Source organism: Natator depressus, chromosome 28, assembly GCF_965152275.1.
Source record: "Natator depressus isolate rNatDep1 chromosome 28, rNatDep2.hap1, whole genome shotgun sequence".
In the NCBI taxonomy this organism is placed as follows: domain Eukaryota; kingdom Metazoa; phylum Chordata; order Testudines; family Cheloniidae; genus Natator; species Natator depressus.
In genome coordinates this window covers 12,590,835-12,616,418 of record NC_134261.1, presented here as the reverse complement: position 1 = coordinate 12,616,418, position 25,584 = coordinate 12,590,835, and the positions used below count along the sequence as shown (strand labels likewise).

General features: G+C 60.3%; 2 protein-coding genes across 2 annotated transcripts in view; both read left to right on the top strand.

The window, feature by feature from the left end:
* Positions 1-25,584, top strand: part of LOC141978939 (uncharacterized) — a 107,193-nt gene that overhangs the window by 53,278 nt on the left and 28,331 nt on the right.
* LOC141978935 (zinc finger protein 785-like) lies at positions 15,119-25,066 on the top strand. Its single transcript, XM_074941336.1, has 4 exons — positions 15,119-15,482; positions 16,099-16,225; positions 20,570-20,654; positions 24,955-25,066. Exons 1-3 carry the CDS (start codon positions 15,336-15,338, stop codon positions 20,614-20,616), a joined length of 321 nt encoding a protein of 106 aa, XP_074797437.1. The 5' UTR covers positions 15,119-15,335; the 3' UTR covers positions 20,617-20,654; positions 24,955-25,066.

Sequence of the window (25,584 nt, the reverse complement as noted above, 5' to 3'; positions counted from 1 at the left end):
ACCCTTCCCCCCGCACCCTAACTCCCTCCCAGATCCTGCACCCCCACCGACACCCCAACTCCCTTCCCCAGCCCTGAGCCCCTCCCACACCCAAACTCCCTCCTGGAGACTGCACCCCCCCGCCCACACCCCAACCCCTGCCCCAGCCCTGAGTCTGCTCCTCCACCCCAAACCCCTCATCCCCAGTCCCACCCCAGAGCCCACATCCCCAACCCCCCCCCTGCACCCCAACCCCCTGCCCCAGCCCAGAGTACCCTCCTGCACCCGCAACCCAAAAAGGGACAGGGCGCCCTTGGCCCGCGACATGGCGGAAGCTCTCCTGCTGGCACGCTGCTGCCCACACGGGCGCTACGGGGAAAGGGACTGTCTGAATTGTCACAGTGGGGCACGAACAAGAAGCTACCGCAATGTCATTGGCCACAACTACGCTGCCACCGTGCTCAGGCCAGAAGGGATGCGGCATCCCCTAGACGCGGGAAAGCAGGACCCAAGCCACAGCTAGAAATTTCCGTTCAGCAGAGATCACCACCGCAGGGCAGCGAGCGCACCCGGCAGCTGCGCGGGTAAGGAGATGGCCTAGCCGTCCATCGTGGGGTCCCCAGGATCCCCACTGCAGCTGGGTCCAGCCTCTCCTTAGCTCCGTTTGCGTGTCAATGCATGCTGGGGGGGCGGAAAGAAGGGGAAGGAAAAGTTAAACATCCCCCGCAAAGAACAAACATCTCCTCCCCTAATCCTGGCCCTTCCCAGGTTGCCTTGACTGCCCTACCCGTCCGAGGATTTGGGGCAGAACAGCACCCAAGGATTCAGCCCCCTTCTATCCCACCCCACGTGGCTGTCCTCCACCAGCCCCCCAACTCCACCCCATCAGCCTTCCTCTCTGATTCAATCTTTTCTTCGCCTCCCAGTCTACCGCGGGGCTCTCCGTCATCTTTGGCCCCTTCTTGGGGGTCTCATGCCCCTTTCCCCGGGTCTGTAGGGAGCCCAGGCCCACCCTCTCCTCTGGGTTGTAGCCCCCCAGACCCTATAACCAGCAGACAGCGGCTGCTTAGACACCTTTTCCCTGCTCACCGCTCTCTCTGGGGCCACCGCTAATCCTCAAGCCACCAGCACAGACCACCTCCCCCTGCCCTATTTATCCTCTTCCCCCAGATCTATTGCCCCACTGAACCCCTCACGCATCCTGCTTTTATTCCTGTGTCTGCCCCCAGTGGGGGGAACTGCAAACAGGTCTCCAGTGGGGCGGTAGCCGGGCCTGTGAGGGGCAGGGCTGAGGTGGCCACTCCCCGATGTCCACAATACTGGACCTTCTGGGAACGTTTGGGGCCCACCCCCTTTCATATGACCGGTCTGTGACGGTCCAGATGAGTCCTGCCTTGAGTGCCGGGGACCGGACGACCTCCCGAGGTCCCGGCTAGGCCTGCGACTCTAGGACTCGCCCACCGACGTGGGGCAGAAAGCCCAAGTCCTTTCCGGGGACAGCAACGTGGGGGGCTGAACGCAGCGTAGGGGGGGCCGCGGGGGGGCTGCAGGCGCGGAGGCCCCGCCTAAGGAGGCGGTGAGGCCGCGGGGTTTGTCCTGGGAGAAGAGGGAGATCCGGGGGTTGGGGGGGGTCCAGCGCTGGGGATAAAGGGAGCCCACCCCCCACTCCCTTCTGAGAGCCAGCCCCACAGCTGCCCCCCACATCTCCCTTCCAGCCCCACAGAATGGGAGACAAGCCCCCGCGCTGGGGATAAAGGGAGCCCGCCTGCCCTGCCCTAGCCAGCCCCACAGCTGCCCCCCCACCCCTCCCAGAGCCAGCCCCACAGCTGCCCCCTGCATCTCCCTTCCAGCCCCACAGAGTGGGAGACAAGCCCCCGCGCTGGGGATAAAGGGAGCCCGCCTGCCCTGCCCAGAGCCAGCCCCACAGCTGCCCCCCCACCCGTCCCAGAGCCAGCCCCACAGCTGCCCCCCGCATCTCCCTTCCAGCCCCACAGAGTGGGAGACAACCCCCCGCGCTGGGGATAAAGGGAGCCCGCCTGCCCTGCCCTAGCCAGCCCCACAGCTGCCCCCCACCCCTCCCAGAGCCAGCCCCACAGCTGCCCCCCACATCTCCCTTCCAGCCCCACAGAATGGGAGACAACCCCCCGCGCTGGGGATAAAGGGAGCCCACCTGCCCTGCCCAGAGCCAGCCCCACAGCTGCCCCCCACATCTCCCTTCCAGCCCCACAGAATGGGAGACAACCCCCCGCGCTGGGGATAAAGGGAGCCCACCTGCCCTGCCCTAGCCAGCCCCACAGCTGCCCACCCACCCCTCCCAGAGCCAGCCCCACAGCTGCCCCCCACATCTCCCTTCCAGCCCCACAGAATGGGAGACAACCCCCCGCGCTGGGGATAAAGGGAGCCCGCCTGCCCTGCCCTAGCCAGCCCCACAGCTGCCCCCCACATCTCCCTTCCAGCCCCACAGAGTGGGAGACAACCCCCCGCGCTGGGGATAAAGGGAGCCCGCCTGCCCTGCCCTAGCCAGTCCCACAGCTGCCCCCCCACCCCTCCCAGAGCCAGCCCCACAGCTGCCCCCCGCATCTCCCTTCCAGCCCCACAGAATGGGAGACAACCCCCCGCGCTGGGGATAAAGGGAGCCCGCCTGCCCTGCCCAGAGCCAGCCCCACAGCTGCCCCCCACATCTCCCTTCCAGCCCCACAGAATGGGAGACAAGCCCCCGCGCTGGGGATAAAGGGAGCCCGCCTGCCCTGCCCAGAGCCAGCCCCACAGCTGCCCCCCACATCTCCCTTCCAGCCCCACAGAATGGGAGACAAGCCCCCGCGCTGGGGATAAAGGGAGCCCGCCTGCCCTGCCCAGAGCCAGCCCCACAGCTGCCCCCCCACCCGTCCCAGAGCCAGCCCCACAGCTGCCCCCCGCATCTCCCTTCCAGCCCCACAGAGTGGGAGACAACCCCCCGCGCTGGGGATAAAGGGAGCCCGCCTGCCCTGCCCAGAGCCAGCCCCACAGCTGCCCCCCACATCTCCCTTCCAGCCCCACAGAATGGGAGACAACCCCCCGCGCTGGGGATAAAGGGAGCCCACCTGCCCTGCCCTAGCCAGCCCCACAGCTGCCCCCCCACCCCTCCCAGAGCCAGCCCCACAGCTGCCCCCCACATCTCCCTTCCAGCCCCACAGAATGGGAGACAACCCCCCGCGCTGGGGATAAAGGGAGCCCGCCTGCCCTGCCCTAGCCAGCCCCACAGCTGCCCCCCACATCTCCCTTCCAGCCCCACAGAGTGGGAGACAACCCCCCGCGCTGGGGATAAAGGGAGCCCGCCTGCCCTAGCCAGCCCCACAGCTGCCCCCCCACCCCTCCCAGAGCCAGCCCCACAGCTGCCCCCCACATCTCCCTTCCAGCCCCACAGAATGGGAGACAACCCCCCGCGCTGGGGATAAAGGGAGCCCGCCTGCCCTGCCCTAGCCAGCCCCACAGCTGCCCCCCACATCTCCCTTCCAGCCCCACAGAGTGGGAGACAACCCCCCGCGCTGGGGATAAAGGGAGCCCGCCTGCCCTGCCCTAGCCAGCCCCACAGCTGCCCCCCCACCCCTCCCAGAGCCAGCCCCACAGCTGCCCCCCGCATCTCCCTTCCAGCCCCACAGAATGGGAGACAAGCCCCCGCGCTGGGGATAAAGGGAGCCCGCCTGCCCTGCCCAGAGCCAGCCCCACAGCTGCCCCCCACATCTCCCTTCCAGCCCCACAGAATGGGAGACAAGCCCCCGCGCTGGGGATAAAGGGAGCCCGCCTGCCCTGCCCAGAGCCAGCCCCACAGCTGCCCCCCACATCTCCCTTCCAGCCCCACAGAATGGGAGACAACCCCCCGCGCTGGGGATAAAGGGAGCCCACCTGCCCTGCCCTAGCCAGCCCCACAGCTGCCCCCCCACCCCTCCCAGAGCCAGCCCCACAGCTGCCCCCCACATCTCCCTTCCAGCCCCACAGAATGGGAGACAACCCCCCGCGCTGGGGATAAAGGGAGCCCGCCTGCCCTGCCCTAGCCAGCCCCACAGCTGCCCCCCACATCTCCCTTCCAGCCCCACAGAGTGGGAGACAACCCCCCGCGCTGGGGATAAAGGGAGCCCGCCTGCCCTAGCCAGCCCCACAGCTGCCCCCCCACCCCTCCCAGAGCCAGCCCCACAGCTGCCCCCCACATCTCCCTTCCAGCCCCACAGAATGGGAGACAACCCCCCGCGCTGGGGATAAAGGGAGCCCGCCTGCCCTGCCCTAGCCAGCCCCACAGCTGCCCCCCACATCTCCCTTCCAGCCCCACAGAGTGGGAGACAACCCCCCGCGCTGGGGATAAAGGGAGCCCGCCTGCCCTGCCCTAGCCAGCCCCACAGCTGCCCCCCACATCTCCCTTCCAGCCCCACAGAATGGGAGACAAGCCCCCGCGCTGGGGATAAAGGGAGCCCGCCTGCCCTGCCCAGAGCCAGCCCCACAGCTGCCCCCCACATCTCCCTTCCAGCCCCACAGAATGGGAGACAAGCCCCCGCGCTGGGGATAAAGGGAGCCCGCCTGCCCTGCCCAGAGCCAGCCCCACAGCTGCCCCCCACATCTCCCTTCCAGCCCCACAGAATGGGAGACAAGCCCCCGCGCTGGGGATAAAGGGAGCCCGCCTGCCCTGCCCAGAGCCAGCCCCACAGCTGCCCCCCCACCCGTCCCAGAGCCAGCCCCACAGCTGCCCCCCGCATCTCCCTTCCAGCCCCACAGAGTGGGAGACAACCCCCCGCGCTGGGGATAAAGGGAGCCCGCCTGCCCTGCCCTAGCCAGCCCCACAGCTGCCCCCCCACCCCTCCCAGAGCCAGCCCCACAGCTGCCCCCCACATCTCCCTTCCAGCCCCACAGAATGGGAGACAACCCCCCGCGCTGGGGATAAAGGGAGCCCGCCTGCCCTGCCCTAGCCAGCCCCACAGCTGCCCCCCCACCCATCCCAGAGCCAGCCCCACAGCTGCCCCCCGCATCTCCCTTCCAGCCCCACAGAGTGGGAGACAAGCCCCCGCGCTGGGGATAAAGGGAGCCCGCCTGCCCTGCCCAGAGCCAGCCCCACAGCTGCCCCCCCACCCGTCCCAGAGCCAGCCCCACAGCTGCCCCCCGCATCTCCCTTCCAGCCCCACAGAGTGGGAGACAACCCCCCGCGCTGGGGATAAAGGGAGCCCGCCTGCCCTGCCCTAGCCAGCCCCACAGCTGCCCCCCACATCTCCCTTCCAGCCCCACAGAATGGGAGACAACTCCACGCGCTGGGGATAAAGGGAGCCCGCCTGCCCTGCCCTAGCCAGCCCCACAGCTGCCCCCCACATCTCCCTTCCAGCCCCACAGAATGGGAGACAACCCCCCGCGCTGGGGATAAAGGGAGCCCACCTGCCCTGCCCTAGCCAGCCCCACAGCTGCCCCCCCACCCCTCCCAGAGCCAGCCCCACAGCTGCCCCCCACATCTCCCTTCCAGCCCCACAGAATGGGAGACAACCCCCCGCGCTGGGGATAAAGGGAGCCCGCCTGCCCTGCCCTAGCCAGCCCCACAGCTGCCCCCCACATCTCCCTTCCAGCCCCACAGAGTGGGAGACAACCCCCCGCGCTGGGGATAAAGGGAGCCCGCCTGCCCTGCCCTAGCCAGCCCCACAGCTGCCCCCCCACCCCTCCCAGAGCCAGCCCCACAGCTGCCCCCCACATCTCCCTTCCAGCCCCACAGAATGGGAGACAACCCCCCGCGCTGGGGATAAAGGGAGCCCACCTGCCCTGCCCTAGCCAGCCCCACAGCTGCCCCCCCACCCCTCCCAGAGCCAGCCCCACAGCTGCCCCCCACATCTCCCTTCCAGCCCCACAGAATGGGAGACAACCCCCCGCGCTGGGGATAAAGGGAGCCCGCCTGCCCTGCCCTAGCCAGCCCCACAGCTGCCCCCCACATCTCCCTTCCAGCCCCACAGAGTGGGAGACAACCCCCCGCGCTGGGGATAAAGGGAGCCCGCCTGCCCTGCCCTAGCCAGCCCCACAGCTGCCCCCCCACCCCTCCCAGAGCCAGCCCCACAGCTGCCCCCCACATCTCCCTTCCAGCCCCACAGAATGGGAGACAACCCCCCGCGCTGGGGATAAAGGGAGCCCGCCTGCCCTGCCCTAGCCAGCCCCACAGCTGCCCCCCACATCTCCCTTCCAGCCCCACAGAGTGGGAGACAACCCCCCGCGCTGGGGATAAAGGGAGCCCGCCTGCCCTGCCCTAGCCAGCCCCACAGCTGCCCCCCCACCCCTCCCAGAGCCAGCCCCACAGCTGCCCCCCACATCTCCCTTCCAGCCCCACAGAATGGGAGACAACCCCCCGCGCTGGGGATAAAGGGAGCCCGCCTGCCCTGCCCTAGCCAGCCCCACAGCTGCCCCCCACATCTCCCTTCCAGCCCCACAGAGTGGGAGACAACCCCCCGCGCTGGGGATAAAGGGAGCCCGCCTGCCCTGCCCTAGCCAGCCCCACAGCTGCCCCCCCACCCCTCCCAGAGCCAGCCCCACAGCTGCCCCCCGCATCTCCCTTCCAGCCCCACAGAATGGGAGACAACCCCCCGCGCTGGGGATAAAGGGAGCCCGCCTGCCCTGCCCAGAGCCAGCCCCACAGCTGCCCCCCACATCTCCCTTCCAGCCCCACAGAATGGGAGACAAGCCCCCGCGCTGGGGATAAAGGGAGCCCGCCTGCCCTGCCCAGAGCCAGCCCCACAGCTGCCCCCCACATCTCCCTTCCAGCCCCACAGAATGGGAGACAAGCCCCCGCGCTGGGGATAAAGGGAGCCCGCCTGCCCTGCCCTAGCCAGCCCCACAGCTGCCCCCCCACCCGTCCCAGAGCCAGCCCCACAGCTGCCCCCCGCATCTCCCTTCCAGCCCCACAGAATGGGAGACAAGCCCCCGCGCTGGGGATAAAGGGAGCCCGCCTGCCCTGCCCAGAGCCAGCCCCACAGCTGCCCCCCCACCCGTCCCAGAGCCAGCCCCACAGCTGCCCCCCGCATCTCCCTTCCAGCCCCACAGAGTGGGAGACAACCCCCCGCGCTGGGGATAAAGGGAGCCCGCCTGCCCTGCCCTAGCCAGCCCCACAGCTGCCCCCCACATCTCCCTTCCAGCCCCACAGAGTGGGAGACAACCCCCCGCGCTGGGGATAAAGGGAGCCCGCCTGCCCTGCCCTAGCCAGCCCCACAGCTGCCCCCCCACCCCTCCCAGAGCCAGCCCCACAGCTGCCCCCCACATCTCCCTTCCAGCCCCACAGAATGGGAGACAACCCCCCGCGCTGGGGATAAAGGGAGCCCGCCTGCCCTGCCCTAGCCAGCCCCACAGCTGCCCCCCACATCTCCCTTCCAGCCCCACAGAGTGGGAGACAACCCCCCGCGCTGGGGATAAAGGGAGCCCGCCTGCCCTGCCCTAGCCAGCCCCACAGCTGCCCCCCCACCCCTCCCAGAGCCAGCCCCACAGCTGCCCCCCGCATCTCCCTTCCAGCCCCACAGAATGGGAGACAACCCCCCGCGCTGGGGATAAAGGGAGCCCGCCTGCCCTGCCCAGAGCCAGCCCCACAGCTGCCCCCCACATCTCCCTTCCAGCCCCACAGAATGGGAGACAAGCCCCCGCGCTGGGGATAAAGGGAGCCCGCCTGCCCTGCCCAGAGCCAGCCCCACAGCTGCCCCCCCACCCGTCCCAGAGCCAGCCCCACAGCTGCCCCCCGCATCTCCCTTCCAGCCCCACAGAGTGGGAGACAACCCCCCGCGCTGGGGATAAAGGGAGCCCGCCTGCCCTGCCCTAGCCAGCCCCACAGCTGCCCCCCACATCTCCCTTCCAGCCCCACAGAGTGGGAGACAACCCCCCGCGCTGGGGATAAAGGGAGCCCGCCTGCCCTGCCCTAGCCAGCCCCACAGCTGCCCCCCCACCCGTCCCAGAGCCAGCCCCACAGCTGCCCCCCGCATCTCCCTTCCAGCCCCACAGAATGGGAGACAAGCCCCCGCGCTGGGGATAAAGGGAGCCCGCCTGCCCTGCCCAGAGCCAGCCCCACAGCTGCCCCCCACATCTCCCTTCCAGCCCCACAGAATGGGAGACAACCCCCCGCGCTGGGGATAAAGGGAGCCCGCCTGCCCTGCCCTAGCCAGCCCCACAGCTGCCCCCCACATCTCCCTTCCAGCCCCACAGAGTGGGAGACAACCCCCCGCGCTGGGGATAAAGGGAGCCCGCCTGCCCTGCCCTAGCCAGCCCCACAGCTGCCCCCCCACCCCTCCCAGAGCCAGCCCCACAGCTGCCCCCCACATCTCCCTTCCAGCCCCACAGAATGGGAGACAACCCCCCGCGCTGGGGATAAAGGGAGCCCGCCTGCCCTGCCCTAGCCAGCCCCACAGCTGCCCCCCACATCTCCCTTCCAGCCCCACAGAGTGGGAGACAACCCCCCGCGCTGGGGATAAAGGGAGCCCGCCTGCCCTGCCCTAGCCAGCCCCACAGCTGCCCCCCCACCCATCCCAGAGCCAGCCCCACAGCTGCCCCCCACATCTCCCTTCCAGCCCCACAGAATGGGAGACAACCCCCCGCGCTGGGGATAAAGGGAGCCCGCCTGCCCTGCCCTAGCCAGCCCCACAGCTGCCCCCCACATCTCCCTTCCAGCCCCACAGAGTGGGAGACAACCCCCCGCGCTGGGGATAAAGGGAGCCCGCCTGCCCTGCCCTAGCCAGCCCCACAGCTGCCCCCCCACCCCTCCCAGAGCCAGCCCCACAGCTGCCCCCCGCATCTCCCTTCCAGCCCCACAGAATGGGAGACAACCCCCCGCGCTGGGGATAAAGGGAGCCCGCCTGCCCTGCCCAGAGCCAGCCCCACAGCTGCCCCCCACATCTCCCTTCCAGCCCCACAGAATGGGAGACAAGCCCCCGCGCTGGGGATAAAGGGAGCCCGCCTGCCCTGCCCAGAGCCAGCCCCACAGCTGCCCCCCACATCTCCCTTCCAGCCCCACAGAATGGGAGACAAGCCCCCGCGCTGGGGATAAAGGGAGCCCGCCTGCCCTGCCCTAGCCAGCCCCACAGCTGCCCCCCCACCCGTCCCAGAGCCAGCCCCACAGCTGCCCCCCGCATCTCCCTTCCAGCCCCACAGAATGGGAGACAAGCCCCCGCGCTGGGGATAAAGGGAGCCCGCCTGCCCTGCCCAGAGCCAGCCCCACAGCTGCCCCCCCACCCGTCCCAGAGCCAGCCCCACAGCTGCCCCCCGCATCTCCCTTCCAGCCCCACAGAGTGGGAGACAACCCCCCGCGCTGGGGATAAAGGGAGCCCGCCTGCCCTGCCCTAGCCAGCCCCACAGCTGCCCCCCACATCTCCCTTCCAGCCCCACAGAGTGGGAGACAACCCCCCGCGCTGGGGATAAAGGGAGCCCGCCTGCCCTGCCCTAGCCAGCCCCACAGCTGCCCCCCCACCCCTCCCAGAGCCAGCCCCACAGCTGCCCCCCACATCTCCCTTCCAGCCCCACAGAATGGGAGACAACCCCCCGCGCTGGGGATAAAGGGAGCCCGCCTGCCCTGCCCTAGCCAGCCCCACAGCTGCCCCCCACATCTCCCTTCCAGCCCCACAGAGTGGGAGACAACCCCCCGCGCTGGGGATAAAGGGAGCCCGCCTGCCCTGCCCTAGCCAGCCCCACAGCTGCCCCCCCACCCCTCCCAGAGCCAGCCCCACAGCTGCCCCCCACATCTCCCTTCCAGCCCCACAGAATGGGAGACAACCCCCCGCGCTGGGGATAAAGGGAGCCCGCCTGCCCTGCCCTAGCCAGCCCCACAGCTGCCCCCCACATCTCCCTTCCAGCCCCACAGAGTGGGAGACAACCCCCCGCGCTGGGGATAAAGGGAGCCCGCCTGCCCTGCCCTAGCCAGCCCCACAGCTGCCCCCCCACCCATCCCAGAGCCAGCCCCACAGCTGCCCCCCACATCTCCCTTCCAGCCCCACAGAATGGGAGACAACCCCCCGCGCTGGGGATAAAGGGAGCCCGCCTGCCCTGCCCTAGCCAGCCCCACAGCTGCCCCCCACATCTCCCTTCCAGCCCCACAGAGTGGGAGACAACCCCCCGCGCTGGGGATAAAGGGAGCCCGCCTGCCCTGCCCTAGCCAGCCCCACAGCTGCCCCCCCACCCCTCCCAGAGCCAGCCCCACAGCTGCCCCCCGCATCTCCCTTCCAGCCCCACAGAATGGGAGACAACCCCCCGCGCTGGGGATAAAGGGAGCCCGCCTGCCCTGCCCAGAGCCAGCCCCACAGCTGCCCCCCACATCTCCCTTCCAGCCCCACAGAATGGGAGACAAGCCCCCGCGCTGGGGATAAAGGGAGCCCGCCTGCCCTGCCCAGAGCCAGCCCCACAGCTGCCCCCCACATCTCCCTTCCAGCCCCACAGAATGGGAGACAAGCCCCCGCGCTGGGGATAAAGGGAGCCCGCCTGCCCTGCCCTAGCCAGCCCCACAGCTGCCCCCCCACCCGTCCCAGAGCCAGCCCCACAGCTGCCCCCCGCATCTCCCTTCCAGCCCCACAGAATGGGAGACAAGCCCCCGCGCTGGGGATAAAGGGAGCCCGCCTGCCCTGCCCAGAGCCAGCCCCACAGCTGCCCCCCCACCCGTCCCAGAGCCAGCCCCACAGCTGCCCCCCGCATCTCCCTTCCAGCCCCACAGAGTGGGAGACAACCCCCCGCGCTGGGGATAAAGGGAGCCCGCCTGCCCTGCCCTAGCCAGCCCCACAGCTGCCCCCCACATCTCCCTTCCAGCCCCACAGAGTGGGAGACAACCCCCCGCGCTGGGGATAAAGGGAGCCCGCCTGCCCTGCCCTAGCCAGCCCCACAGCTGCCCCCCCACCCCTCCCAGAGCCAGCCCCACAGCTGCCCCCCACATCTCCCTTCCAGCCCCACAGAATGGGAGACAACCCCCCGCGCTGGGGATAAAGGGAGCCCGCCTGCCCTGCCCTAGCCAGCCCCACAGCTGCCCCCCACATCTCCCTTCCAGCCCCACAGAGTGGGAGACAACCCCCCGCGCTGCGGATAAAGGGAGCCCGCCTGCCCTGCCCTAGCCAGCCCCACAGCTGCCCCCCCACCCCTCCCAGAGCCAGCCCCACAGCTGCCCCCCGCATCTCCCTTCCAGCCCCACAGAATGGGAGACAACCCCCCGCGCTGGGGATAAAGGGAGCCCGCCTGCCCTGCCCAGAGCCAGCCCCACAGCTGCCCCCCACATCTCCCTTCCAGCCCCACAGAATGGGAGACAAGCCCCCGCGCTGGGGATAAAGGGAGCCCGCCTGCCCTGCCCAGAGCCAGCCCCACAGCTGCCCCCCCACCCGTCCCAGAGCCAGCCCCACAGCTGCCCCCCGCATCTCCCTTCCAGCCCCACAGAGTGGGAGACAACCCCCCGCGCTGGGGATAAAGGGAGCCCGCCTGCCCTGCCCTAGCCAGCCCCACAGCTGCCCCCCACATCTCCCTTCCAGCCCCACAGAGTGGGAGACAACCCCCCGCGCTGGGGATAAAGGGAGCCCGCCTGCCCTGCCCTAGCCAGCCCCACAGCTGCCCCCCCACCCGTCCCAGAGCCAGCCCCACAGCTGCCCCCCGCATCTCCCTTCCAGCCCCACAGAATGGGAGACAACCCCCCGCGCTGGGGATAAAGGGAGCCCGCCTGCCCTGCCCTAGCCAGCCCCACAGCTGCCCCCCACATCTCCCTTCCAGCCCCACAGAATGGGAGACAACCCCCCGCGCTGGGGATAAAGGGAGCCCGCCTGCCCTGCCCTAGCCAGCCCCACAGCTGCCCCCCACATCTCCCTTCCAGCCCCACAGAGTGGGAGACAACCCCCCGCGCTGGGGATAAAGGGAGCCCGCCTGCCCTGCCCTAGCCAGCCCCACAGCTGCTCCCCACATCTCCCTTCCAGCCCCACAGAGTGGGAGACAAGCCCCCGCGCTGGGGATAAAGGGAGCCCGCCTGCCCTGCCCTAGCCAGCCCCACAGCTGCCCCCCACATCTCCCTTCCAGCCCCACAGAGTGGGAGACAACCCCCCGCGCTGGGGATAAAGGGAGCCCGCCTGCCCTGCCCTAGCCAGCCCCACAGCTGCCCCCCACATCTCCCTTCCAGCCCCACAGAATGGGAGACAACCCCCCGCGCTGGGGATAAAGGGAGCCCGCCTGCCCTGCCCTAGCCAGCCCCACAGCTGCCCCCCACATCTCCCTTCCAGCCCCACAGAGTGGGAGACAACCCCCCGCGCTGGGGATAAAGGGAGCCCGCCTGCCCTGCCCTAGCCAGCCCCACAGCTGCTCCCCACATCTCCCTTCCAGCCCCACAGAGTGGGAGACAAGCCCCCGCGCTGGGGATAAAGGGAGCCCGCCTGCCCTGCCCTAGCCAGCCCCACAGCTGCCCCCCACATCTCCCTTCCAGCCCCACAGAGTGGGAGACAAGCCCCCGCGCTGGGGATAAAGGGAGCCCGCCTGCCCTGCCCTAGCCAGCCCCACAGCTGCCCCCCACATCTCCCTTCCAGCCCCACAGAGTGGGAGACAACCCCCCGCGCTGGGGATAAAGGGAGCCCGCCTGCCCTGCCCTAGCCAGCCCCACAGCTGCCCCCCACATCTCCCTTCCAGCCCCACAGAGTGGGAGACAACCCCCCGCGCTGGGGATAAAGGGAGCCCGCCTGCCCTGCCCTAGCCAGCCCCACAGCTGCCCCCCCCCCCGAGCTGCCCCACCCCGCCTCCTGCGCGCGGCGCCGCCGCCCCCCCCCCCGCGCGCCCGCCCCCCCCGTGCGGTGCGTCGCGTCACTTCCGGCCTCTGCTTCCCCCCGCTTGGCACATCCCCGCCCCCCCCTCAGTCCGGGGCCGCCGGTGGGAGCCGCCCGGTGAGTGGGAGACCCGGGGGGGGTGCCCTGTAGGGTGGGGGGGGGGAAAGCCGGTTGGGGGGGGAGTTAATTGCCCCCCCCCGGTACAGATTCTCTCTCCCCGCCCCACACGTGGCTGTAAAACCCGGGGCGACCCCCCCTTTCCCCTCCGCCCCCCCCCGTTCTCCCCCTAACCCTCCCGTGCCCCTTGGCGTCTCCTCCCCGGGGGTCCCCCCCCCCCGGCAGCGGTGCCTCCTGGGGCGGGTGGGAAATGGGTCCTTCCGGGGGGGGCTGTTTGGGGGGAGCCCTGAGACCCGGCTGCCTCGGGGGGGGGCCGGTCTCTGCCAGGGCGGGGCACGTGCCCCCCGTGGGGGCGGCCCCGACCCGGTTCCCCAATCCCCGCGGCTGCCCCCCCCCAAACTGCCGACACAGCCGCCCCCTGCCCATCCCCCCCACTGCTGCCCCCCCTTCCCGCCCCCAGGGGCCTTCCCGCTCCCCGGCCCCCTTAAAACTCATCCCGCCCCCTCCCCGGCTCCCTGGGGCCCGTGTGGGGACCCGTCACTTTCCGCTTCTGTGGCGGGCGGCCCCATAAAATCCCTTCAAAGGGTCCCCCCTTCCCCGCTCCCCTCCTTTCGTAGCCCCGTAGCACCCCCGCAGGCCTGGGTGTTTTCCCCTCAGGTGGTCGAAGGCGGCGTTTGGGACCCCGTTTTCTCTCCCGTGCTCAAAGACGGACCTAAAATACCTTAAACGTTTGCCCCACTTTCTCTCTAGGTCTCTATTACTAACTGAATATGCCCAGAGATTTTTCCTGGCTCTGTTCGTATTTTATACGAACAATCTCAGATTTACCCCTTTTCTCAAATTCTTGAACGTGAACGTAAAATCTTTGTAAACGCTGCTGCTTTTTCTTGTATTTAGCTATCAAATCTTGATGTGAAATACACTAAAGGAGGGAAGGCTGCTCAAACTCTGTCCCTCTCTGCTCAGGATATGGGGGTCTGGCTCCCTGGGTCAGAGGCCGGAGTCCAGGCTTAGCAGCTGCTGCTTCCCCCAAGGGGGCAGGGGGAGAGAGGTGCTTAATTAAGGCTTCCTCTGTGCCCGGCCAAGATGAGGACTTTCTCTGGCTGGTACTAGCCCCCTAGGGCAGCCCTAGGCCCTGTTAATACTAAATTCTGAGCCAGAGACTCCAAGTAATTGAGAGAGACCCCAAGGAAAATGCTGGCTGTTGTCAGGGGTTGGCTGTGTGTGTGTCCTCTGGGTGCTGCACCAGCTCTGGCCAGGTAGCCGGCACCACAAGCCTGGATCGAACTGCCCAAGAAGACCACAGATTTGGGTTGAGTGGCAAAGGCGCTTGGCCAGGTTTATTGTTAACAATGCACGGTCCTAATGCCCGGCAGGCTGTTCGGCGACAATAACACAGGGATGCCCATTACAATGGACTTGGCTCAGACAGTGCTGGGACTTTCCACCCCCTCTGGAACCCCTCTCTTCTACACTGATACAAACAAGTTATGTGTTACCTCTCTGACGTAGTTAGTTACCACCCTTCACCTTGCACTTGGTGGTTAGATCAAAAGATCTCTGTCCATCACCCTGTCATCCTGCCCTGATCTTTAGGAAAGGTCAGTGTGTCCCTGTATCATCTCTGGGGAGTGTGTTTATACCATAACTTTGTATCGGGGTGTTCTGGAACTGCCCCTCTGGTAGGTGTTTCCGTGACTTCTTAGTGCCTGGAACTGCTTGCGTTTGTCCAACGCCAGCCCTGTTCTTACCAAGTGCACGTACCAGACGGTGAACTTGCAAGCAGGCTTCTGTTTCATAACAGGGCCTGAGTTTTGCTCATAGTCTGACTCTTGGTAACTTTGCTTTACAGGAGCAGAGCCTGCGGCCTTTCTACCAGGCCTCATGTCTCAGACTTTCTCTTTCTGTTACACTGGGGTCTGGCAAAAAAGCGACTCTGCTCAGACAGCCCCTCCCACTAGTAATTCCAGGAGCAAACCCAGCCATGGGAGAGCAATGGGACTTTCCCAGCCCGAGGGGCAGGGAGAGGGGACACAGGAAAGAGACTGAAAAGGGAAGTGGGAGAAATGAGTGGGGAGAGAGATTTCCAGATCTCTGATCTGCCCAGTCACACGTATTGCAGCATCCCTGGGCAGAATCACTTTCCTGTGGGCAAGATGAGGATGAGAGAGAGGAAAAGCCAGTTCCTGATGCTGTATCCCTCCTGCTGGGGTGTGGCTGCCCTGGGGTCAGTGTCAGAGAGAATCCCCCCAAGTGATTCCTTTGGTTCTGCAATTTTCTAGCAGAGACTTTGTTCCTGGAGAGGCTTAAAAATGTGTCTGTGAGCTTAGCCTGGCAGGAGGGGCCAGGTCTACACTGTAATACAGAGAACAAGCATTTTCCCAGCATGGCAGAATCTAGGCTGCCTGTCTGCAGGGAAAGGGCCTGGGGGAATCGTGATGTGAAATGAACTAAAGCCCGTTCCTAAACTCCACAACTGCCCTTCTCGCCCTGCCAGGCTGCAGAATGACGCCCACGTTTCGCTCCAGCTCATCCCAGCCTCCCTTGGGACAGGGAAGAGAAATGGCTGCAGTGAAGCCAGATCAGCTATGGATTATTGGGAGTTACTTCTGGGTTCCTGCAGGTGGGAGAGGGACAGCAAATACACAGGAGGTGGGAACATTTGGGTAGTCTGGTTTGGAGGTTGGAGCAGGGCAGGAAATTCACAGGGTGGAGAAAGGGAGGAGGACAGGGTCTGGCAAACCTGCCAGAACTAGTTTTAATATGTGGCTTAGATTCTAGGAAGAGACCAGTGAGGTTTGGAGGTGGAAATGCCCTAATTTATGGAACAGGAAACAATCAACTTGGAAAACTGGGCAGACTCCCAGTGCTGGAGCCTGACCCAACTAACCAGCGGCTGCTGTGAGATATGAAGGGGGCACCCACCAGTCAGATTTCGGGGAGATTCCCCTCCCTCATATCCAGCTCCTCACAAGGAGGAGGGTGTTGGGCTTCCTACCAGGGAGCTGTCCCTGGACCCTGCTAGGGGCTCCATCTCCTGTATCAGTCTGTGACTAGTAGGTGTTTGATGGATCTGCTGGGAGAGATGAGGGGCTCTCTCTTCGCCCCCTCACCCTGGTGTTTCCTGGATGCTCTGAGAGGTGTGGAGGTGGGACTCTGTTGACTGTGAGCCACCCAGAGCTTCCATTTGGTTGGCTCCTCTCCCCCATGAATAGTGGGGCTGTGAGTGGGGCAGCAGGCACTGAGTGTGGGACTCTTGCTCTTTCAGGGGCCGGTGACCTTCGAGGAGGTGGCTGTGTATTTCACCAGGGAAGAGGGGGCTCTGCTGGACCCTGCTCAGAGAACCCTCTACAGAGACGTCATGCAGGAGACCTATGAGAATGTGACCTCGCTGGGTAAGGATTCCCATCCCCTCGGTTATTAGAAGGGGGAATGAGGAGTTATGGTATATGTCATGCCCACAATGCCACCTCTACTCTGCCCTGTCTCAGCATCACCCCAACATGCCAGTGACCCACACACTAGCCCGCTGCCCTTCCCTGCTACCCAACACCGTCGGAACAGAGCACAGGAGAACTACAGCACAGTGTCAGATTTCTCCTGTTTGCTCAGGTAAAACTGGGGGTTGGGTCCAGCATAACGAACAGAAGCTTCCAACCCCTGCCCCTCTCTCAAACACTGAGCCTGCTCCACCCAGACCAGCTCCGTCTTGCAAAGTGATCCCAATCCCTTACCCTCACCGTGAGGTTTCCTTCTGAGTCGTTGCCTTCACTTGCCCCTCACTACGCCCTGGAGACCACTAGCGTGTATCCCACCAGAGTGCTGGCAATCCTCAGGGCAGGAACTCCCCCTTGTGCACCTTTAGTGACCGCAACCTACAACCCTGAGCACTGAAATGGGGCAGACTCGGTCCCTCAGGGTTCACATGCACCTCTCCGCATACTAGTCACAGCTCTGCCAAGCTGCTCCAAGTACTCCCTCCACCGTCCGATTACAGCTACACCTGGCCCAGTGCACACAGCCGGAGGGCATGTGGAGAAATGCTGGGATTCCCGTCTGGAGAACACAACACAAACAACGGCATGTTCTTAGTCCTTCCTCATATCTATTCTAGATTCATAGATTTTTATTTTTTTTGTTAAGGCCAAAAGGGATGATTAGGCTTTGTAGTCTGATTTCCTGTATAACTCCATCCAGTTACTGCTGCACTGAGCTGAATATGTTGTGTTTGACTAAATCACCTTCCGGAAAGGCAGCCAGTTTGACACGAAGACTTCAACAGAGGGAGAATTCTCCAGTTCCTGTGGTCGTTTGTTAACCTTTGCACCACCCTGGCAGAACCATTCCCAGAGGCTCTTACCAGCTGCAGGGTTTCAGTTGGGAGCAGAGTTAAGGTTGCATTGCAGGGGGGCAGCACTGGGCAACCTTAGCTCTGCAGTAAAGTCGTTTCTGGGCATTTCGTTTGCTACATTTTTTTAGTGGACATTTTGCCACTATAACTGTGTCTTTTGCCAACATAGCTATGTTGGTTTAGGGGGAGAGGGGCCCCTATGGAGCAGAGCTGTCCTGGCAAAACTGTAAAGAGCAGACCATGTCAGAGCCTGCGTGTGGATTTTACAGCACTTGAAAATATTCTCAACGGGGAAGCAAAACACACTTTACTGGACTTTGTACAATTTGTCCTCATCTTTCCTGAAATATGGCACCCAGAACTAGACATAATACTCCAGTTCAGGCCTAATCAGTGCAGAGTAGAGCAGAAGAGCTAATACGTTCCAGAATTACGTTTGCTTTTTTTGCAACACTGTTCAATCATGTTTAGTTCGTGATCCACTATGAACCCCAGATCTTTTTCTGCAGTGCTCCTTCCTAGGCAGTCCTTTCCCATTTTGTATGTGTGCAGTTGATTTTTCCTTCCTAAGTGAAGTACTTTGCATTTGACCATATTGAATTTCATCCTATTTATTTAATACCATTTTTCCAGTTTGTCCAGATCATTTTGAATTTTAATCCTATCCTCCAAAGCACTTGCAACCCCTCCCAGCGTGGTATTGTCCACAAACCTTAGAAGTGTACTCTCTATGCCATTATCTAAATCACTGATGAAGATACTGTACAGAACCGGACCTTTGGGATCCCACTCAATATGCCCTTCCAGCTTGACTGTGAACCACTAATAATTACTCTCTGGGAACAGTTTTCCAACCAGTTTCGCACCCATCTTACAGTAGCTCCCTCTAGGTTGAAATTTCCCTAGTTTGTTTATGAGAAGGTCATGGGAGACTGTATCAAAAGTCTTACCAATGTCAAGATATACCACATTTATCACTTACCCCCTATTCACAAAGCTCGTTACCCTGTCAAAGAAAGCTATCAGGTTGGTTTGACATGGTTTGTTCTTGACAAATCCATGCTGACTGTTACCTATCACCTTATTATCTTCTAGGGGTTTGCGTATTGCTTGCTTAATTATTTCCTCCATTATCTTTCTTGTGACAAATCATACTGTTAGTTTGTTTCCATGGTGGAAGCTGCAGGGTGTACCCCCCACATGCCATTATCTAAACTCTCAGGATCCTGTTTGTTTTGTGTGTAAATTTTCTAATTTCACAATCTCTTCATTAGCATTTGGCTCAGCATACAAACTGTAACACCTCCCCCATCTGTCTCCTGTCTTAATCTTAGTCCCTTTGGGGGTTCTGTGTCTGTAAAATTTCCAGCACAGTGGGATCTGGTCAATGACTGGGGATATGAGCATTACAGTAATAAAAATAATAAATAACTGTAATTCGGAGGGTCCAGGCAGTGGGAGGGAGGCTGTTGGAGAGCAGGGGAGTGTCCAGGTGGTGGTAGGCTGGTGGGGGGTAGGTTTGGGGTGAAGAGTTCCTGTGAGCTGGGACGTCTGGGGCAGGGGAAAGGAGACGTATCATGGGGTAGGTTCTGTAGGGAGTTGCGATGCAATGGAGGGCTGGAAGAAATGGGAAGGAGTTGGATCAGGATGTCAAGGAGTTGGGAAGGGGGGGTGCGAGTAAAGGGGAGGTGGGGGCTGGGTAGTGTTTGCTCCAGGAAATGGGGGAGCTAGCAATGGGAGGGAGGGAACAGGCACTCTTGGGAGTCGGAAGCAAAGACGACTTGGGGCAGAGGGAAGGTGAGACAGGAAGTGGCTGGGCAGAGGAAAATTTGGGGGACGCTCTAGTGAGGAAGGCTGCAGGCAATGGGAGGGGAGGAGAGAACACAAGGAGCGGGTGCTCCTGGGGCCGAAGAAGGTGGAGAGGGGTGAGAGCAGTGGGTGAAAGGGGAGCGGGTGTTGTAACGAGTGAGAGGACTAGGTGCACCCTGTCCCCTTCCTGGTGTCTCTCAGTGCCCCCCCTCCACCCACAGGTGTCAGGCTTCCTGCCTTTTCCTCTCCGAGACTGGAATTCTGCAACTATCCTGCTCCTAGAATAGACCAGGGCTACAATGTCCTATTTATCCACTGTGCTTACCCAGCAGGCCTGGCACAAATATGCGCTTCCTTGGTTATGTCTGTGACCCTCACAGCATCCCGGGGCAAGTGGCTCTGTGGTATCTGATAACAAGTTTCAGCTGGCCTGACCCATTCAGTGTACCCCAACTCACTAATGTCTTCACCGGTATTGAAAAGGTGTCACGTAAGATATCAACAGAAAGCTACGGACATAATGTTCATTAATATTATTGCATGGTATATGTATGGAGGAGAAGTGCAAGATTACAGATAGCTGGGAAATGATGTTCTTAAAGCATGTCTGTCAGCCAGGGTTGAAGTTCCCCCACTCTAGACAAAGGCAGGTGGTTCTGCCACCTTGAAGGCACTTTCAGGGTACATTAAGAGACAATGGGAATGCAATTTACATAACCAATAAACAAACCTATCACACTAACAAGGGGCAGAGAGAACCACTGAGCATCATGGCAGGGGAGGATATCGCAGGAACAGACCAAATTCTATTTTAGCAAACACCAGCAGGGGAAGAAACCACCATGGAACTTCATTTAAGAAGACAAAGGAACCAAGCCCTTTGGACTTTGGGGGAAATATTGAGCAAAGGGGTGCTCTGCCCTCTTGCTGGAAAATAGTGTGGTCAGAATCTTACCTTGGACCAGGACTATAGTTTTATTAGGTCATTGTTCACTTCCACTTCCTGTTAACCGTTTCTAACTCTGTTGTTTATACCTGAACTCACTTTAAATGCTTGTGTTAGATTAAACGTTTAGTAAATGAATCCGGTGCTGTCTTTGAATACAAGTGATGGCTATCTCCAATTAAAGTGATAAGCTGGGCCATTTGTCTCTTCTGAGGAACAACCAATCCTTATTCCTCTGAACAGTCCTGGAGAAAGTAGCCATTGCAGAGCACATGGTTTTGGGAAAATTCAGGAGTGGGGATGTTGCGATCTCTTGCCAGTTGTGTCCAAGGCTGTGGAAGCCAGAATGTGTCAGGGGTGCCGCAAGCAGGCTGCTGGAGTCAGAGCAGCTAGTCCAGGGTCACTTATCACACAGACACTCAGTGTGTCCTTGAATGCTGGCTGGGAGCATCCAGACAAGGGAGCTCCAGCAACAGAACATTGAAACTCACCCAGGATTACAGATGACACAACTCCGCACTGGTCTGGATTGCACCCCAGAGTGTGAAAATGGCCTAGGTTGGTAGTGAAACATTTTGAGAGACTTGCTCCCCCAACGCCATCTGCAATAGCCACAATCTCTCTTCCTTGCAGGCTCCTTGGATCTTGGAGTCCATCATTCCTGGAGTCACCTGGCCTGATTCTTATTTTTCACATTCTGTTTTTCCAGAAGGAAATGGTAAATCCCAGAAACTGCTAAAGTAGAAAGCAATGTGTACCTGTGTGTGTGCGCACGCGCGAGGGGATGAGAATAACTCCTACACAGCACCAAAAGGCAACACGCCCTCAGAGCCAAACGGGGCGGGAGGGAGAAGTGATGCCTGTAACAGAAGAGCCTATCCCAGTTGTCAGCTGACCGCGTTCTGCCGCTGAGCAGAGGGCACACCCCACTCTAGAGAGCATAAGGAAGTGTGTGCTGGAGGGGGCCCCTGGAAGGGAAAAGGGAGAGACGCTTTAAGAAGATAAGAAGGGAGGCTCCTGTGGGGAAGAAGAAAAGCCCTGGGCAGCCTTATAAGCAGTTGATTGTACCCGTCCAGCAGCGGGGGGGCGTTTAATGTTGTTAGCACATAACTGTCCTTTTGCTAGTCACTCAGGGGTGAATGCCCAGGATAGAGGGGGTAACTCAGCCTCTGTCCACCCCGGGAGGCAGCCTGTAACTCAGGCTGAGAGAGTGAACCGTGTGGCTGACCTTCGGAGGAGAGCAGTCACCCAGCCAGCTCCTCGGGGCACACAGGGTGGTGACAGACAGGCTCCCACTCCAGCCCCTAGTGTACATGTCTTGTTGTACTGAATTCAGGCACCTGTGATCCCCCGTGAGAATGGGAAGGTTTAGAAAGTAATCTGACCTTGGGGGAGGTAAATGATATCCCCATTCTTGGGAATGTTTTTTTTTCTATGTGGCTACGGCTGTCAATAGGGCACGTTAGCTAAAGGCACAAGAATCTTAGATCCTCCTGTTAACACGAGTTCTGCCATTCGACCAGGTAACCTGTCAGTCTCTAGGACCACCCTTTGTTTAACCAGAGAAATCTGTGCACCATCCTATTTCCATCCCATGGATGCCTGCCCGTTGATTTTGACAACCTTAATATGCTCCATATCTGTCTCTGCAGAGCCAGTTCTCCCAAAATGTGTCAGGTAGACTCCAGACGCCTGTGGGGCTTTTGGGCTAATGCTAGCTGCATTAACATGGATTGGTTGGGGCTTGGTTTCTTTCAGCAGGGTACTGATAGACTGATAACACCTTCTTGGGCTCTCTTCCTTCACAGGGGGTCTGCGATGGAGATTACCAGGAGAGGAATGATTTGGGGTGGGGGGAATGCCTCGGCTCCCAAATATCATTTTTCCTAGGGGTAAAATGAGATTCCCCCCCCGCCCCCATATTTCCTCTCCTCCTCAGCTTCTGTGGCTTCTTGCTTAAAATAACAAGCTGTGCGTAGATCTTGCTCACCGCGCCACGGTGACATTACCCAGGGTACAATCTGGACTGTTGAACAGCCGTGTCCCCTCAGTTCCCCAATGTGGGGTGCCTTTTGCACTCCTGGGTAGTTAACCCACAGTCTCCAGCCTGTAACTCGCTCCTAGCTGCAGAGTATTGAGTGCTACTAGTCCAGGGGGGTCTCACGACATAGGTTTTGGTGGCCTTGGAGTGCAGCCACGAACTCTTGCTGGCTGCTGCGCTGACCATTTTCCCTAAAATACTTAATTAGCTTTAGGAAAAACAAAAATAGGCACCTATGCATGTCCAAAGCCTTGTAATTTATGTAGGGGGTTTTTGCAGACTCAATAATAAAATAGTGTACAGTTGTCTCGATTCTTTGTTGGACCTTAACAGCAGAGAGGTGCTTAACAAATAAGGTGCTTTGCATGTTCTTCTCTTTTGTTCTCGTTTCTTTTGCATTTGTGGTGGTCGTTTTTTTTCTTTCTAGACTTGCTAGCTACTAAGTCTGCTGTGAAAAGTGATATTAAAATAGAAATATCACTTTTCACAGCAGACTTACTCAGCCCTGGCGAGCTGGGGGAGGTGGGTCGATGGGGGTGAGACTGGAGCTGGCACTCACTGTCGTGTGGCCAGGGCCTAAAGCCCTGTGGCCGGGACCCAGGGCTGGAGCCTGAAGTCCTGCAGCAGGGGACCGGAGCCCTTAGTGGGCGCCAGGGGCAGTGGGGAGGGGGACTTGAGCCCAGGCTGGCACCCACTACCATGTGGCCAGGACCAGAGCCCAAAGCCCCACAGCTGGATCCCAGGGCCAGAGCCTGCCGCTGCCCAGCTGAAGCCAGGGACCAGACCCTGAAGAGGTAGCAGGGGCCAGGGGAGATGCGGGGTGTTGAGGCCGGAACCGGCACCCCCCACATGCTGGGGCCGTAAGCCCCACGGCTGCATCTTGGGGTCCCACAGCTGGAGTGCCTGGGATGAGGCCCGCTGCTGTGTGGCTTGAGCCTGAACCCCCACGACCAGAGTCTGCCACCCCAGGGCTGAAGCCCGAGCCCCACCATGCCCAGAAACGGGGACAGGGCCCAATCCCTGCTGCCAGCCCTGGGGGATAGGCTGCTGCTTTACCTCCCCCAATCACCACCCAGCATGCTGTGGTGGTAAGAAAAGCCCCTGGTGACCACATTTGAGAAACGCTATATTAGTCAGCCACTCAGAAATTATTCCAGGGGACAATACAAGCAAATTCACTCGTCTGAGACTTTTCCCCGGAAATGCGCTTCTTGCAGTATCCAGCACACTATGGATACGCCTATAAAGTCTGTCATTTCGTCAACGGAAAATGACATACACAAGCCTTATTATCCCAAACGGAGTTTCCCGTACACTTTAATCCAAACACACTGGTTAGTTAAAACAGGTTTATTAACTACCGAAAGAAAAGATTTTAAGTGACGACAGGTAATGAGGCATAAAAATCAGAATCGTTTACAAAAGAAATGCAACATAAAACACAAGCTAACGTCTAAGTTAACAAACTAAAACGGATTCAAAGCAAATGTTTCTTTCCCCATATGCTGAGACAGGCTGGCGGCCCTTTCCGCCAGGGCTCCCCTCACCCTTTCCTGCTGCCCAAGTTCCGTTCTTCAGGAGTTGTTGATGTCATGAGCCCAGAGAAAAGGGAGAGAGAGAGAGTCTCAAGCGATTTTCTTACCTCCTTTAATCATTCCATCCTTTGTACTGGAAACATCTTCAATTTTGAATCATGGTAACAGGCTGTCAGTTGCAGATGTGAGCTTCAAGCCATCCCTGTGATGGAATGTAAATATCTTCAAAAAGAAAAGGAGGACTTGTGGCACCTTAGAGACTAACAAATTTATCTGAGCATAAGCTTTCATGAGCTACAGCTCACTTCATCGGATGCATGCAGTGGAAAATACACAGTGGGGAGATTTATGTACACAGAGAACATGAAACAATGGGTGTTACCATACACACTGTAACCAGAGTGATCAGGTGAGGTGAGCTATTACCAGCAGGAGAGCAGGGGGGAAAAACCTTTTGTAGTGATAATCAAGGTGGGCCATTTTCAGCAGTTGACAAGAATGTGTGAGGAACGGGGGGGGGGGGGGGGGGGAATAGTTTTACTTTGTGTAATGACCCATTCACTCCCAGTCTTTATTCAAGCCTATGTTAATTGTATCCAGTTTGCAAATGAATTCCAATTCAGCAGTCTCTTGTTGGAGTCTGTTTTTGAAGTTTTTTTGTTGAAGAATTGCCACTTTTAGGTCCATAATCGAGTGACCAGGGAGATTGAAGTGTTCTCCGACTGGTTTTTGAATGTTATAATTCTTGACGTCTGATTTGTGTCCATTTATTCTTTTACGTAGAGACTGTCCAGTTTGGCCAATGTACATGGGAGAGGGGCATTGCTGGCACATGATGGCATATAGCACATTGGTAGATGTGCAAGTGAACGAGCCTCTGATAGTGTATGTGGTTAGTGTTTTTGTTGTGTGGTGTGTGGTTGCTGGTGAGTATTTGCTTCAGGTTCGGGGGCTGTCTGTAAGCAAGGACTGGCCTGTCCCCCTGCCAGAGAGTGGCTATTTGACCAGGTGATAGCCTTGCTGTCTCTGAGGAACCGGTCTCCGGGTGTTCCACAAAACTGTAATATTTTCAGTAACATCATACAGTAAAATCTCATAACTTTACAAACAGTGTTGCTTCACATATTTTAACAAGGTGATCATGTTCAGTGGATTATGAGTTTTCAAATGATACCTCAGAAGGCATACTTTGTACAAAATACATAATTTTGTAGAAGAGTGAACATAGGGGTAGAGACTGTCACACAGTGTCTGTCTGTGTGGGTTCCCAGCAGATATGCAGGTAGTTCAATCCCTCATAAGCAGGGTGTTCTGCACCTTTGAGAACCTGCGGAGCTGGCCCTGGGATTTCACTGGTTTACTAAGGATTGGAGTTAGACTATTCTTTATGACAAAGTCTTATGAATTCACCTGATCTCCTTTGTTTTCTTTCATCTGAGCAGGGTTTCTAGTTTCCAAACCTGATGTGATCTCCCAGCTGGAAGAAAGGGAAGAGCCATGGGTCCCAGACCTCCAGGGTTCAGAGAAAAGGGAGATCCTGAGAGGTCCCTGCACAGGTGAGGAAACATTAAACCTACTCAGAATCTGTAAGTGCCTGAAGTTGACCTCTGGTATACCCTACAAAAACTTTGGGAGCTCTCTGAGTTCAGGATTGTCCCCAGCAAGCATCATATCCCCAGGGAAGATATAGCTCATGGCTTCCTATAGATTCTAACTGACACCTGTCAGTAGCTTCTTCCCTTCCCACTGAGAATTTAGATGGGATGTGAAGGCAGAATTGATTCCCTTTGGGGGAATTCAGTTCCTGGTTTTTATTTGACCTCTCTCCAGCACTTATTTTGGTTTGGTCTTCCCTTTTCCATCCCTGTTTGAGGTTTCTCTCTCTGTCCCAGCAGGTCCTGGGAGGGTGAGTGAGAATGAGGAGCAGAATTCTCAGCAGGAAGATGCTGAGCAAGTGGAATCACATGGAGCATTATCGCAGAGATCGAAAGGGAATGTGTCCAGGAGTCGTGAGCAGGGAACAGCCTCTGAGATTCAGCACAGACCAGAGAGAGAGCAGGGAAACCAGCCAG